At 38.1% G+C, this 14,935-nt stretch overlaps 4 protein-coding genes across 4 annotated transcripts; 2 read left to right on the top strand and 2 right to left on the bottom strand.

The window, feature by feature from the left end:
* Nucleotides 1–1,191: 1,191 nt before the first annotated feature.
* SPOG_02394 (cell cycle regulated GATA-type transcription factor Ams2) lies at nucleotides 1,192–3,517 on the bottom strand (the record flags this gene model as incomplete). Its single annotated transcript, XM_013168335.1, has 3 exons — nucleotides 1,192–3,031; nucleotides 3,194–3,334; nucleotides 3,447–3,517. 3 exons carry the CDS (start codon nucleotides 3,515–3,517, stop codon nucleotides 1,192–1,194), a joined length of 2,052 nt encoding a protein of 683 aa, XP_013023789.1.
* A 547-nt stretch (nucleotides 3,518–4,064) lies between these two features.
* SPOG_02395 (nucleoporin Nup186) lies at nucleotides 4,065–9,878 on the top strand. Its single transcript, XM_013168336.1, has 2 exons — nucleotides 4,065–9,434; nucleotides 9,484–9,878. The coding sequence occupies exons 1-2, from the start codon at nucleotides 4,754–4,756 to the stop codon at nucleotides 9,741–9,743; spliced, it is 4,941 nt and encodes a 1,646-aa protein (XP_013023790.1). The 5' UTR covers nucleotides 4,065–4,753; the 3' UTR covers nucleotides 9,744–9,878.
* SPOG_02396 (DNA-directed RNA polymerase III complex subunit Rpc34) lies at nucleotides 9,815–11,611 on the bottom strand. Its single transcript, XM_013168337.1, has 2 exons — nucleotides 10,911–11,611; nucleotides 9,815–10,826 (listed from the first exon to the last, which is right to left on the bottom strand). Exons 1-2 carry the CDS (start codon nucleotides 11,144–11,146, stop codon nucleotides 10,157–10,159), a joined length of 906 nt encoding a protein of 301 aa, XP_013023791.1. The 5' UTR covers nucleotides 11,147–11,611; the 3' UTR covers nucleotides 9,815–10,156.
* Nucleotides 11,612–13,130: 1,519 nt separating this feature from the next.
* Nucleotides 13,131–14,658, top strand: SPOG_02397 (fumarate hydratase; the record flags this gene model as incomplete). The annotated part of the gene is made up of 2 exons (XM_013168338.1): nucleotides 13,131–13,157; nucleotides 13,192–14,658. The coding sequence occupies 2 exons, from the start codon at nucleotides 13,131–13,133 to the stop codon at nucleotides 14,656–14,658; spliced, it is 1,494 nt and encodes a 497-aa protein (XP_013023792.1).
* Between the last annotated feature and the right edge of the window lie 277 nt (nucleotides 14,659–14,935).

Genomic DNA, 14,935 nt, shown 5'->3' on the forward strand with positions numbered 1-14,935 from the left:
GTTTACAGCGAACGAATGTGTTGCGTCATCTATGGAGTTTTCAATGCTCTCTTAGACTACGTTACATTTTATCGTTCCTCGTATTTTGTTTTACAACGCTTGTAGACTGCGCTATCGTAGTAAACATAAGATCTGAGAAAACGGAATTATGTCAAAGCGTTCAAAATTCATAATCGAAACTGCATGGTCTTGGTAGTTGATACGTGTCTTTATGTTCTTAAAAAAGATAAATATAAATGGATTTGATATAGTAAAAGGCGTGTATTGGTGAAACAAACCGGACGAAATCTTCCATAGTCTACGCAAGATTCCAATGAATATACTTTCAGACCTGAGTCCGTGAGAGATAAAGGCAAAAATGTTTGAGTCCTTCTTTCTATGAATATTCCTTACATCCTCTTCAACTTTCAAAAGTCTCACAATGTTACTTGGTTACTGTCAGAATGCATTTCATGAAAGAGGTTGACAGACTGGGCTCCTCCCATTGTTTTATTTAATTTCTTCCTTCTTGATACAATCGTTTTTTTTTTTTGTTTGACTTGCAAACTTTGGCTATACGCTTTTCTCCATACTAGAATGGATGATTGATCCAAAGAATAAATTATTAAATTATTAGCAAAGTTATTAACTTAGGTCGTAGCACAAGTGAATATAGTTTTATACGAAGTTTAAGAATTATACAAACAAACCTACAAAAACTTAAGAACGATGGTTTGCTTGTATCATATCACGAGGTCCAAACATAAAAGTGAATGGTCATTCAAACCAATAACCATAAGCAGCATACTCTGGTCAGATACAGCAAAGCTTTTCAACTTTTCAGCTGTATTTGAGCGTAATTCTCTTTTGCTAATAGAAAGAGGGGACTATAAATAGAGAGAACTCAAAAGGACTGATTAAAATCCGATAGTGATATTCAATTTGTCAAAAAAAACTATTATCATGTTCATTAGCCAGAATTTGTTATACAAAATTGAATTAGCCAGCGCGAACATTTGGATTAAAAGATAAAGAATTAAAAGGGAAACCCACATCAGCAATCAGCGGAAGGAAAGTAAAATCATAAGAACGTTAAGGTAAAGGAAAGACACAACGAACGGACGTGCAAAATCCAAAAATAAAAGAAAATTCGAAAGATAAAGCCCTAATTGAATCGGGTAGCAAGTGCAAGTCGACAAAACACTAGCAACCTTAAGAGATAAATCTATCAATTGGAGCCATTGGGGGACTGCTTGGCATTGCCAAATCTGTCGTTAACGAAATCGTTCTCCTCTCATCTGCGTCAGCCAAAGGCGACTGCATGAACTCTGGGAATAGCTCAACACTTTCTGTATTTTCAGGTAAATGAGGTGAATTTTCCTTATTGTCGGCTTTTACAGCTGCTGCCAATGCTTTGGATAGATCAAATTTGGGCTTAATTTCAGGTGTCAGCGTAATCTGATCCAGATCAGACAAAAACAGTTCTGACCGCCAAGGTGATGGACTTTGTTTTGCTTTTTTGGGTTTCGGAGGTGTTTTAAATAAACTTTCCAGTTGGTCATCCACATCCTTATCCAAATCACAAACGGGAAGAGTAGGTTCTGCATCTTCGTCTGGCTTTCTTATTACTTGCCTTAAATGTTGTTTTGGTAGCCGATTTTCATTTTCCTTATTTGGATTACTGCTCATTAATTTCTCAGAATTCGATCTTTGGATATTATCATTGGCCGCTGACGGTAATACAAGCCAACTGCTGTTTGTACCGATTTCAGATAGTGGCTCTCTTAACGACTCTCGTACATTCTCATTTGTAGTTTTAGTAATTGGAGAAGACTGAATCCTTCGCAAGTCATTATTAAGTAAACTAGCAGGCGGTCTTTCTTCAAGGCCGACGTTTGTAGACGAAGTCCTTGATTCGGTCGCAGAACCAGAAGACTTTGGGTTCACTTTTGGAAGTGGAGAATGGCGGCCTGCTGTTTCTAGCTGTCGAAAAACTGGAATCAAGGGCTTTTTCTGTTGAGACAGTTTGTACACAGCGATTTCCAGCTGAGCAAAAGAATCCAATTCAGAAGGCTTTTCCACCTCCAGGTTTTTATATGTGCTCCAAAGGCTTTTTGGTCGCATCGAGTGTCGTGTGGTCCAATAAATTCCACAAGCATTGCACAACATGATGGTTGTATTCATAAAATTAGCATTACGCCAATTTGCAGTTTTGATAGCACCACAATTTTGACAATAAGGAGGAATTTTTCCTTCACGAAGGCTATTTGATAGTTGCTCTTCAATTCGATCTTTTCCTCGAATAGTTGGCAAGCGCTTTTCTATACGAGCACGGGCAATCCGAACTTGCTCCTTTATAAAATCTTGAACATGCTCTCGTTCAGACGGAACGCTTAAATTTGATGCGTTAAAAGGAACAGCACTTGCTTCACGTTTACGCTTCTTTTTAGACGCAGCATTGGATATGGATTCTGCGATTGAAGTGGATGGACATACAGGATCTGTCGCAGGATGAATATTGGACGAAGGTGGCTCCATACTATATGGTTCTGAAAAAGGCGCAGCAGGGTAGTCATTCTGAGTATTATCTTGAGGGTAAATGGAATCAAACTCTAAACTTTCTGAAGGAGGATCCGTAAATCGAGATGATAGAGGGACAGGACTAGGATACAGATCAGATTCGGGATTTGGAAGTGTAGCCAAGTTTGCGGACGAGTACGCAGAGTCAAAGAAGCTTGTGGAATCGGATTGGTCAGAAGAAGAGTTGTCAAGGATGAGAGAAGGAGGGAGAGCTTCATTGTGAACTTTAGAAGAAGTTGAGGAAGGAACAGCTTGTAAGCGAAGACGAATTTCTAGAGAGCGTTGCAAACCAGTCTCTACTACTCTGCCATTCAGCCAGATAGTTTCTGTTGGAAAACTTTTAGAAGGCCCTGGGATAGATTGAGAAGACAGGGATGAAAGGAAGCCTAACCCGACAAAAAGCTCGTCAGCTTCCAAATGATCTAAGGCGTAAACACTGAATTCTACGTCTGATTTGTAATTGAGTTCTGGGCTAAGAAGGTTAGTCAACAAGGTAATCAACACAGTATAAAAGCGACGGTAACAACATTTAACCTAACAAAAGGATCAAAAAATCACGCATTTCCTAAAAGTATATAGTTTTTATCCGTTATTTTTCTTCCTTAATTGTTAGGTACTAAATTCAGCATCATACCTGCAATTCAAAATAGCCTCTACAGCATATCGAGCATCTACCTGACAAATGACTTTTCCTTTATCAAATGTAACTAAGACTTGCACAGGCACAGCATGTTTAGATTTTGCTAAGCAACGGATGGACGATGCACGATCAATGCTATAGATAATACGTACTAAAAGCGAAATGAAGAAGTTAGCAAGTTTTAGATAAAGAAGTCAGAGTCGACCACGTTGTATTCTGCAGCAGGAACAACGGTAACTTTACATACACGGTACTACCAATACAGAACCCAATTTTTCTTCCATAGCTTTGACCAAGAGAGATATCAACCTCTGGCATCAGCTCTTTCCAAACCAATTAATTTACCTAAAAACGAAAAAGCCGATAGATAGTGCTAATCGGGCGATGTGCTGTTGGTAAGTTTGAACGACTAGAGACACGTACACGACGTAAACACAAGGCTCGAGTCGCGTCAAAATACATATGTGCTCTTATCTATATGTACATGTTTTCTTTTAAATTTATACATAGAAAAATCTATTAAATGAGATTCATAATAAAAAACGCGTCTAAAGTCGTGTTTTTGTTATGAGAGCAAACTCATAACAAAGGCATGTAAGAAAGATAAGAACATATGCATTTTAAAGTACAAGCATATGACTTTACTGAGATTTTTTCCTGGTACTAATGAGTTTGGTATTTATCCATCATGCATGAGTAAAAAGAGATATTCTGATAAATCTTTGGCTTTCGAAGCACAGAAAATAAGTAAAGCTAGTTCAAGAGAAATGGAAAGCTATACAACTCAAAACGCATATAGATGCCTTTGTTTACACTTTTGTACTTAAAATTGGGATTGCTGTACTGCGATAAACGTTTTCCAAAATTACGCTTTGGCGCGTTAGTAAACAAATAGAAGAAAATGTAGTTCTAAGAGGGATTTAAGGAAAAGAAGGTTAAAGAATATGGTTTTTATTATTCATTAATCAGACCCCATTGACTTAGAAAAAAAGATATGGTGGACTTTTGAGTGAATGGCGTCTTAGTCAATGGTTTACAAACCAAACAAAGCGGACGCTGGAAAGAATTCTTTATCATGTCTTCGTGGCTTCAAGAAAAGCATAGAACGATTTTCTTAAGTAAAGGTTGTTCTACCCTTCTAAATGTCTTTTCCTTTGCTGCCGTCTACTACCTTTTTTCTCGCTGAGTTCAGCTGGGTTTTAACGTACTTAGATGGAAACTTTCTTTTCCCTTGATACCAACGCAGATACAAAATTGACTTCAATTCGTTGTTTTTGATTCGAAAACAGACGTTTTACCTGATTTCAGTTCGAGACTGGATTTTCTTTTTCCTTTTTGTAATTTTATTTTTTAGTTGAGGTATTTTTTTTAATTATCGTACTTCTTGTTGATCCTTTTGGACTTAGCATACATTACTTCTCTGTCCATACACCTCGTCTAGGATACCCACATTTCCCCAAGTCTCTTCTCACCTCAACAAAACTCGAAATTTCCTTTTTCCATTTAAGGCATACACTTGCAGGTTTGTTTTAAAAACCATTAAAACTCTGCACCATGGATGTCTGGGAGCTTCAGCACTTTTCCGCTCTCTTTTACCTCTTGCAGTGCATCGAAAGCAATCCCAGCAATCCCAATGTCTCTTCGCGCTTGTTAGTGCAGTGTTTGGATTCTTATACCAAGGATTTTCAAAAATTTCTTTCTATAGATCCCCCTAATGCTTCATCTCGAAATAAATTGGAATCTGGGGAAGCAGAACTGAATGGAATGGTCTGCAAGCTGAATGAGACTTTTATCAAGCAGTCTCTTACAATTTCTTCACAGCTTTCTATGGACGAAATCCAGTCTGCTTGTCTCTTGCAAAAGGGCATAGAAGCCTCTCAAGCCTTGGACCGTACACCTATTCAAGCTGCCTTGTACATGTTTTTCTTGTCTCGTGAGCAGCTCCTTGAATCCTTAGAATTGCTTACAAGGATTGCATCATTCAAAGATTTGGATTCTGACATTGCAAAAGCTTTGCATTCTTATTTGAAGGGTCTGTGTAAAGCGGAAAATGACGTTGTGAAGACTTGTTGTGATTTTGTTACTGTTTTGGATAAAAAAATTACAGAAACACTTCGAAATGAAGCTAGTGGTCAAGTATTGGGTATTGCTGATGTTGTTGACTTTCAGGAATACATCAAGTTGTCTCATGAAGCTCATATTGCCGAATTGGAGACCGTTGCTATCATTCTCCATCAACTATCAGAACTAGGATTGTTGCAGCAATCTCATTTTGAGTCTCTCCTGTCCACGCTCAGCAAGAGCGATCCTACTAATAAAATTGCAGTACTTATATTACCTTCCCTGTTAAGCTTTTTGAAAAAGCTTCTCCGGGTCGACTTCCTTCTAGAGGGAGAGGGTAAGATAAATGTAGCACCCCCCACCTTACAGCATATTCATCATCTGCTTATAAAAACAGCTGCTTCGAGCTGGCGTTGTCCTCAGTTCAAGCAGATCTTAGGAATATGGTGGCTTACTTATCTTAATGAAGCTTGTAAACAAGCTACGAATATTCCCTCTTTCATTGACTATGAGTCGACAATTAAAGATCCTGCCAATGATTTTATCCATGCTGGCGTGTTTTCCGATATTATAACCTTTGTTATACTTCCCTTTCGACAATCGGACGATGAAGGAATGGAATGGAGCTTTGCGTTTAAGCCTCGATCACGTCTTTCAATCAGCTGGCCAACTGTCCGTCCTTTGTTGGTAAACATCATTTTTTCCAAGTTTCGTTCATTCTGTCAATCATTTATAAGTTATATGCCTGAGATTTTGAAAATACTTAGGCTCCTTGAAGAGGACAGATACTTAACAAACGCAGCACACCCCGATTTAGCTACTGAGGATCTTCAACAAGTTTTCTTTCCTTTTGAAGAGTTTTATCAGCTATTGTCTTCCGTATATACCTATGATAAGTCGTGGTCATTGGATTTTTGGGCTGACATCGAAAGCGATATGTATGGTTTCTTAACTTGGTCTATGGAATCGCAAACTCCAGGAATTGTTACTTCATTTACACTTTTACTGGTTTCTATTTGTACTAATGAATTTACTGCCACAAAGGTTCATGAATTAATGTCCGAACCGGCCGCAGAAATTAGTCATTTCGATAATTCCGCAATAGCCGGAACGAATTGGTCATATATATTCAATGTTTTCCATTACTACATTTCCCAATTGAAGCCCATCCAGACCGTTGTAACTTCTTCGGGCGTTGCTCGTGTTCATACTGAACCTGGTGAAATTGACATTAATTCTTCCTTGATCTTACAGGGGTATATATTATTATTTGCCAGCGTTACCCGTAACAGCTCTCAAATCTTAGCTGCCCTCTGTGAAGATCAAACACTTAATCCTATCGGTACTTTTTTTGAACTGTTAGAATGCAGATTAATGGAAAGCGTACGCTGCACAATAGTAATGGCACTTGAATCAATGTCTTGCCAATCTTCTGGTTTTCTAAATAACGCCTTATGGAACTATTTGGATAACTGGTTTATTACTTCCGTTCTATTTGACATTGACGGCGGGCTTGCTCCTATATCATTTGCCATTAACTCAAAAAACGTATTCCCTAAATCACCCAGTGCCTTCGGTCCTCTATTGAATAATATAAGAAGATTGACAGCTACGTCAAGTATCAGAATAGCTTTCATTAAATTTTTGACGTCTTTGGTTCGTTCGAAGAGTGAACTCAAGGTTACCCTTACTTTTCCTGAAAATTTGGGATCTTCCTATCGTGCACCTGGTATAAAACCTTATGTGGATTTTGTAATTGAAACTTTGGTTTTATCCTCCACTCAATGGAGAACTGTGCATAATGCAGAAGCGTTAAAAGTCACATATTCATGTCTTCAATTTATCTCTGCTGTTTTCGATGACCTCAATTTGAATCTCTTAATTTATTTCCGACTCTTTGGTAATAGAATCAAAGATAAAGTTCAGAGCAACAGCTTGTATGTTTATTTGACAAGGCATCCAGCAATTTATTTGCTGGAAGCGGTTTTTGTTGAAAATGTCTATTCGGGACTTTTCGACCTTGTTGAGTTCGGCTATGATCAAATAGAAGACGTTGCAGTTCCTCAACTTTTGGTTTCCGCTGTTCTACAGTCTCTTTTTATCCTTCGTGATGTCCTTGCTCTCCAGAGGGAGTTATTCAAAAATGTAATTCCATATATTACGGAATTGGGGATAAGTAAGCATATTTTAGATTTGACAATTTCCAGGAGAGCTTATCGGGAAGTATTTATGACTAGAATATCTTCTATTGTTCACCTTGCTTTATTGGTAGGGTCCCGGCATCAATGTTTCGTACAACCAGCAATTGAAATTCTTAGTTTCTTAGTGGATTCCGAAGGCTTTATGAATAAGGGTAGTACTGACGAAAATAAGCTGCTTTGTTCAATTGTTAGGACAGCGAATGAGTCGAAGCGCATTATATTTGGTTTTATACGGGCATTTGAATTTAGATCCCGTATGTTGCTGTCCTCTGGTAGTGAGTCGTCTTTTATATTGCGTTTTCTTCTGAATAATTTAAAACAAAGCAAAGGCATCTTTTCACTTGCTTTATTGATTTTAGGATTCGATATAACTTCCACAAATGCAGTAATCGTCAGAGATGAGCCTGGTTATGTTGGCTCACAGATTTCTCTACTGAACTCATTATTAAATTTCATAGAATTGAGAACGCAGGACGATGTCATTCTGGAAACTCCTTTAGTTATGGTCGAAGCACTCGAAATTGTAGCCCATCTTTGTTCTTCTCCATTGACCTCTGAAGCTACCTTGGCAGTTATAAGAGACCGCCCTCACTTTCTTGTAAATCTTATTAATGTTGAGCCCATATTATCTCAAAATAGCATACAAAATCTCGAAAATATCTCTACAGAAGAAATAAATGTTTTCTCGAGAAGTTTGCATGCTCGGGCGCAAGTGATGACAATGTTACTGACGGAAATTCACTTCACCTCTTCATTAGGAAAAAAGAAGCAGTCAAAAGAATATGTTATTTCCCTTATTGGAACCGCAGAGAGGTTAAGGACTTCGCAGTTATCTCAAAAATCGTCTGGCTTTAAGATACTAGATTTCATGGATATTCTGAGGATCGACAATCGAAAAATAGCATCGGAATTACCCAAAGTTCCAGGTTTCAATTTAAGCATGTTCGTGACGAAGTTTGATAATGGAGTCAACGATTTTCAGTTTGATACTGACAGAGTTGTTAAAATGTATAAACTTCTCTTTGATACTGAAGCATCGTCTATGGAAGATACAAATGAAGAAAAAGAAGTTTGGTTCAATCAAAAAAAGGAACAATTAGAGGACCTTTCTAGTCGCTTAGATCTTTTCAACTCACGGGTCGTTTTCCTTCAGCATGTTCATGATTGTTTGGAGGCATGGGCTAGACTAACCGGTATATTAATAGAAGACTGTCATTCTGCAATCCCTGAGGTACAGTTTGATGAATTTATTTGGGAATTATTGCGTTTGTTACTTCCTGGTGCATCAAATTATAGCTTAGAAAACCAGAATGCGGTTTCAGTCACCACTGCAGTCATTGAAACCATTGTTCCTTATGCTTTAAAAAAAATGAATGCTTTAAAACCAGAAGAATACGGAAAGCTAACTTACTTTGTTGAAGGAGTACATGGAATAATCGTTAGCTTAATCAAAGGCATTCAATGCCAGTCATCAGACGAAACTATTCGTGAAAATTTATATGGCTCTCTTTTAAGCATTTTGACTACATTTCAAAAATGCACTAGTATGTTGAGCAGGGAACATGGGGATTCAGAATTCTTGAAAACTTTAGAAAAGTGTATGAATCCAAGTCTATTAAACTCTTCCTTTTTGGATGTTTTAACGAAAGATGCATTGTACACAAGTGGATCATGCTGGGAATTGTCGGTTATTACGTTAAATTTCCTGCATAGGCTATCACCAGACATATCAACCCATTTATACAAATATTACTTGCGTCGTAATTTCATTGGGTCGTTTGTCGATGCCTTTTCAAAAATATTCTCAGATATACTTGCTTCTGGGAAAGAGATTATTGAAGTCATAAGTGGTTTAGAAGCAGGACAATGCTTCTTAATTACGCTTGCGCAAAACAAAATTGCTGTTCATTCTGTTTTAACGATGGATTATATACGATTAGTGGTTGATTTGTTATTGCAACTATGTAAACAAGGTATGTTGTTTTGTTTAAGTTTTAAAGAATAGCTACTAACTGAATATAGGTGGTATTCAACACCTTCGACCTCAAGTTCAACGATTGATGCTTCAACTTTTGCAAATCTTTATTTTGGCATTAATGAAGGTACCTTTAAAGGTAATGTCTAATAAAGACAAAGCACTCTTACAATCTGTGTTCTCGCTTTCGAGGAAGTTACAAGATTCTGTTCAAATTAATACGGAACAAACGTGGAGTACAGAAGCTGTTACCGTAAAGAAATATGTTGAAGTAATAAGTCAACTTTTGGATCTTCATAGAGAATAAAAGGCTAGTAATGAATACCCGGCTAAGGGTGAAGAAAATTACACTACATTTTAATGCTTACTTTACAAATAGAGGATTAAATAAAATTATTAACGGGTAACTTGGTTATTAAATACTATTATTCCATTTTCGAAAAAACATAGGTAAAAACAACAGATATGGAAAAAAGTATGGACTTATTAATAGAAAAACCGTTAATATAAGCAAAATAAAGGATAAATCGGATCGAAACGATCGTACTATTAAACTTGTTTCGTTTATATTTTTATTAAGCTGTTTTCCAGCTAATATTTTTGACCCATGAGCACCGCCAAAACCCAGAACCAATCCAAAAACCCAAACATTAGAAATGAATTTTAAACCTTTTGAATATCATACAATATTAATTTCAAGAGTAGAGACAAAGATAAACATTAGTTCAACCATTTGTCGAGATATTCGCAAGTGACCGGTGATACCCGACTTCCAACAGCGCAAATATCTGCCACGGGGCAAGCGCCGCAAGGTACTTCGGTGAAAGCATTTGTGGTATCTGGAGAAGGCCGGACAGAACGGTAGGACACACCATCAGATCTTTTCTCAACCTTGCCATCATATATTAAAACATCAACTAAGGAAATAACATTTCCAAGAGAAAGATCTACTTCAGTAATATTTGTGTTGCGAAGCCATGTATGTATTTGTAAAGCTGTAGGATACCCATTGTACTCAGGGGACCATATCATATCAGGGCCAGTAGCGTTTTTCTTTGGTGGGAAGCTTTTTGAGTGGATAAACCTGTATACGACCTTTTTTAGATTCTCAATGAATTCTACATCGAGTTCTTGGTCGGTAAACCAAGGACCACCTGTAAGCTCACTACTGGGAACCAGGTCATATAACATGTAAATTTTACGGGTAGGATTTTTCACACTCTTTATTGGCTTTACCAGATTTTTAGATTCGAGTGATTTAAGGCACCGATTGACCACGTGAACGTGCAAGTTGGTCCGCAAGGTTAGAGTCTTTGTCCATATACCTTCATTGCCAGCATTCTTGATAAAGTCGTAAACTATTTGTTCATCTCCTTCCATAGTAGAAACACTAAGCATACTGTTAATATAAGTCCATAGCGCGAAAAACGGACTACATGGTAATCCAGTAACAGAAAAGTGTAATATTACATACGTTTTTGCCTCTTCTAAAGGAACAGCGCGATAAACTAAGGTATTCCCTTGCTGAAGGGCTTCTAAAAGCCGCCTACCGAGCAGCAAATTGAGAGCACTGCTCAAATTGCTCACAGAGATAGAACTTCCAATTCCATCGATGAGTTCTTGTTGTGACAATGCATCAGGAATCTTTTTAGAACAAAAATCATATAACTGACGAGCCGTGCGAGGTAAGGACTTCAGTTGGTCGGCCATTACAGAAAATATTAGAGGTATGGGTGAAGGAAAGGTGAGAGCCACAAATGTACAACATAACCCAGAAAGTTGAACTGAGTCAGAGTGAATTCTCCTGTTATTCAATCTTATTTCATTTAAATTAAAATTGGTAAAATAAACGATAGATGCTGAAGACAATTTCTCGTTCAGTTTCCATGCGACGAAAATTTTTTAAAGGATACGGCGAAATCGGTTCATTTTGAATCATAGCATGGGACTTTGCTTTTTTCTTCTATTGTGACGAATTCATCCTATACTGACTCGATACGTTGAGCTACCTGCTTTTCGCTTGGTTTCCTTGTGTCTACATGAAATGTAATATATGGCTCATACAAGAAAGACCCAATAATTTCATTCTATGCTGCTGCCAGATGTATTGAAATCAATAGAAAAATCTTTAATAAAAAAAGAGGAAAGGAAAGTGCTTGTTGGTAAACTTGGTAGGAATCGTCAAACTTTATGAACAAGTTCAATATCCTTTGGACTTACGCTGCAATATCTCTTGAAATTTCTACAACCCTTATTATTCCCATTGAAAATTCGAAACCCATCCAAAGGTATACTACTAGACGTTCATATTGTTTACCCTTTTACTATGAATACACCAGACGCTGTAGGCTCACAATCCAAAGTATCTCTGAACCGATGGAGCTTTTTCAGTAAGTCTGAAATCATCAATGGATGCTTTACATCCTCTTATTTACAGGTTATTTTTGAATCCGATAACCCATTTTCTATGAACATCTGTATTTGGATAGCTACGATTTCTTCTATTCCTACCAGGGGATATGTCGAAAGGTTTAAGGTCATCTAGAGTATTTTTTACCTTTTTTTTGATAGTCATTTTCTAGAGATATTTTCTCATAAGTATCATCTCTTCATGTTTTTGATTTTGTCTTACATTTGGTGTTTGTTTACAAATACCAATTACGTATGCCTGTAAACAAGAGTGTTTGCCGAAACACTAACGTGCGCCCCGCAAAATTGCACCTTCACTATAATTTTTAACAAGTTACATTTCATTTCCTTCAGGTTTCTTTTATCTCGCTATGTCATATACTGCTTCTTACCGTTCCGTCCTTTTTCCCTGTTACTGGAAACAAAGTGACAAATCCGACGAAGTCTCAAGCGGTTAAGTCATACGTGAAGACAGCCTTCCCATTACAAAATCCCACTCTCTTTCTGTTTGCAACATTCGGTGCAATTTCACGAGCTTTTATGTCAAATTATTGAATCTACGGATCAAATTTCCTAGTTTTTGTCTGTTCCGGATCAAAAACACTCTTTTCTCCACCTTTCCTTCGTTCCTTAAGGTAAGACCGTGTCAACAAAACCCTACAAGATATTCTATTTGGTTTTCTAACAATAGAAAAATAGTAGTTTATTTTATACAATTTTCTAAACATACATAATTTTTAACTTTATTTTGATTTTACTCGTTCCTTTGATAGGTTGAAATAGCAAACTGATCAGATCGATCCGCAATCTGTTGTCGTCTTTTCTTTCTTATTTTATCGTTTAAATACGGCTTATTTGACTGAATTTCCCATGTCCATCGCTACTTCTTTCAGCCCAGCAAAAGCTGCTTTAGCTTCTGGTTCCGCTCTCTCTTGTAAGCGACTTCTTCAATCGACCTTGAATGTAAGACTTTTTATTAGCATCTCATAATCTTTCGCTTTTGTTGGAAGGGATGGTTGCGAGACAATATATGTTGCTACGACAAAAATTCCATGGTTAACGCGGTGAATATTTTAACAAGTTTGGTGTTCTCCTTTTCAACGGTTGATTTGGTTTCAATGTCCAGTGTTAATTTAGCTCGAATTCCAATCATTACGAGTTTTGGAATGTAAATTTTCGCTTTTTCCTATTCACAGGCGTTGTTGAAATACCCCTATGCAGCATAGCAAACATCTATACTATTCGTCTAGCTTTCCTACCCTTCCTCTGAAGCCTTTGCAAGCAAATGTTGAAGATTTTGAGTGCTCATTATGTTTGGATTTCGTATACTAACCTTACTATTCTAGTATTCTTCGGAGCAAAAGAGAATGAACTCTACTTCTTCCTCCGAGCCTTTGCGCCCCAAGGGTGTCCAGCCCGGTGAATTTCGTCAAGAATCGGACACCTTTGGCCCTGTCCAAGTGCCTGCCGAGAAATACTGGGGTGCCCAAACTCAACGTTCCCTTCAAAACTTCCGCATTGGAGGCCCCGGCGAGCGTCTTCCCCTCCCTTTGATCCAGGCCTTTGGTATCTTGAAGTTTGCTGCCGCTTCCGTCAATAAGACTTTTGGCTTGGATCCCAAGCTTGCTGGTGCTATTGAACATGCTGCTCAAGAAGTTATTGACGGCCGCTTGGACGACAATTTCCCCTTGGTAGTTTACCAAACTGGCTCAGGTACCCAATCCAACATGAACAGCAATGAGGTTATCGCCAACCGTGCTATTGATTTGCTTGGCGGCACCTTGGGCTCCAAAAAGCCTGTCCATCCTAACGATCATGTCAATATGTCTCAATCCTCTAATGATACTTTCCCCACTGTTATGCATATCGCTTCTGTTTTGCAAATTCGCAGACATCTCCTTCCTGCAATGGAGCTTCTTCGTGATGCTTTAAAGATCAAACAAGACGAATTTCAGGATATTATCAAAATCGGTCGCACTCACATGCAAGATGCTACTCCTCTCTCATTAGGTCAGGAATTTTCTGGTTATGTTACTCAAATGGAATACGGTATTGCTCGCGTCCATAATGCCCTTCCTCGTCTCTCACTTCTTGCTCAAGGCGGTACTGCTGTAGGTACTGGTCTTAACACTTTCAAAGGATTCGACGTTAAGATTGCGGAGAAAATCTCCGAGATTACTGGAATTGAATTCAAGACTGCTCCCAACAAGTTTGAGGCTTTGGCTGCTCACGATGCACTTGTAGAAATGAGCGGTGCTTTGAACACAGTTGCTTGCTCTCTCATGAAGATCGCCAACGACATCCGTCAACTTGGTTCTGGTCCCCGTTGTGGTTTGGGCGAATTGGTTCTTCCTGCAAACGAACCTGGTAGCTCTATCATGCCCGGTAAAGTAAATCCCACTCAATGTGAAGCTTTGACGATGGTCTGTGCTCAAGTTATGGGTAACCATACCACCATTACTTTCTCTGGAGCTTCTGGTCACTGTGAATTGAACGTCTTTAAACCCGTTATGGCTAAGAATCTTTTAAGCAGTATTCGCTTGCTCGGTGATGCTTGCGAGTCATTTACTGATCACTGCGTTAAGGGCATTGAGGCCAGCCGTGAAGGTATTGCTCGTCATTTGAATGATTCCTTGATGCTTGTCACTGCTCTTAATCCCCACATTGGTTATGATAACTGTGCCAAGATTGCTAAGACTGCTCACAAGAACCAAACTACTCTTAAGAAAGAGTTTGTTGATTTAGGTTATGGCTCTGCCGAACAATTTGAAGAATGGGTTCGTCCCGAGTTAATGATTTCCCCTAAAAAGTAAACATTGGTTTGTTTATTAACATAGCATTGTTTAGGCTATGTTTAGAAATTTTTCAAGCCTATGCCAAGAAAAGTGAGTTCATTGCGATGATAGCATGATATTTTACTACGTTCTTGTCAATAATGGCTTGACCTCAGCAATAAACACCCTTCTCAAATCGTATAGCTATCATAAATTTTTTTGAATGTCTCTTCATGCTTCTACATGGTTGTAAACTAGGAGTTGTACAGTTTGCACATGACTGATTGCAAATAGAAATGGTAATGAACCTATGCTG

This window comes from Schizosaccharomyces cryophilus, assembly GCF_000004155.1.
Source record: "Schizosaccharomyces cryophilus OY26 unplaced genomic scaffold supercont4.4, whole genome shotgun sequence".
Classification (NCBI taxonomy): Eukaryota; Fungi; Ascomycota; class Schizosaccharomycetes; order Schizosaccharomycetales; family Schizosaccharomycetaceae; genus Schizosaccharomyces; species Schizosaccharomyces cryophilus.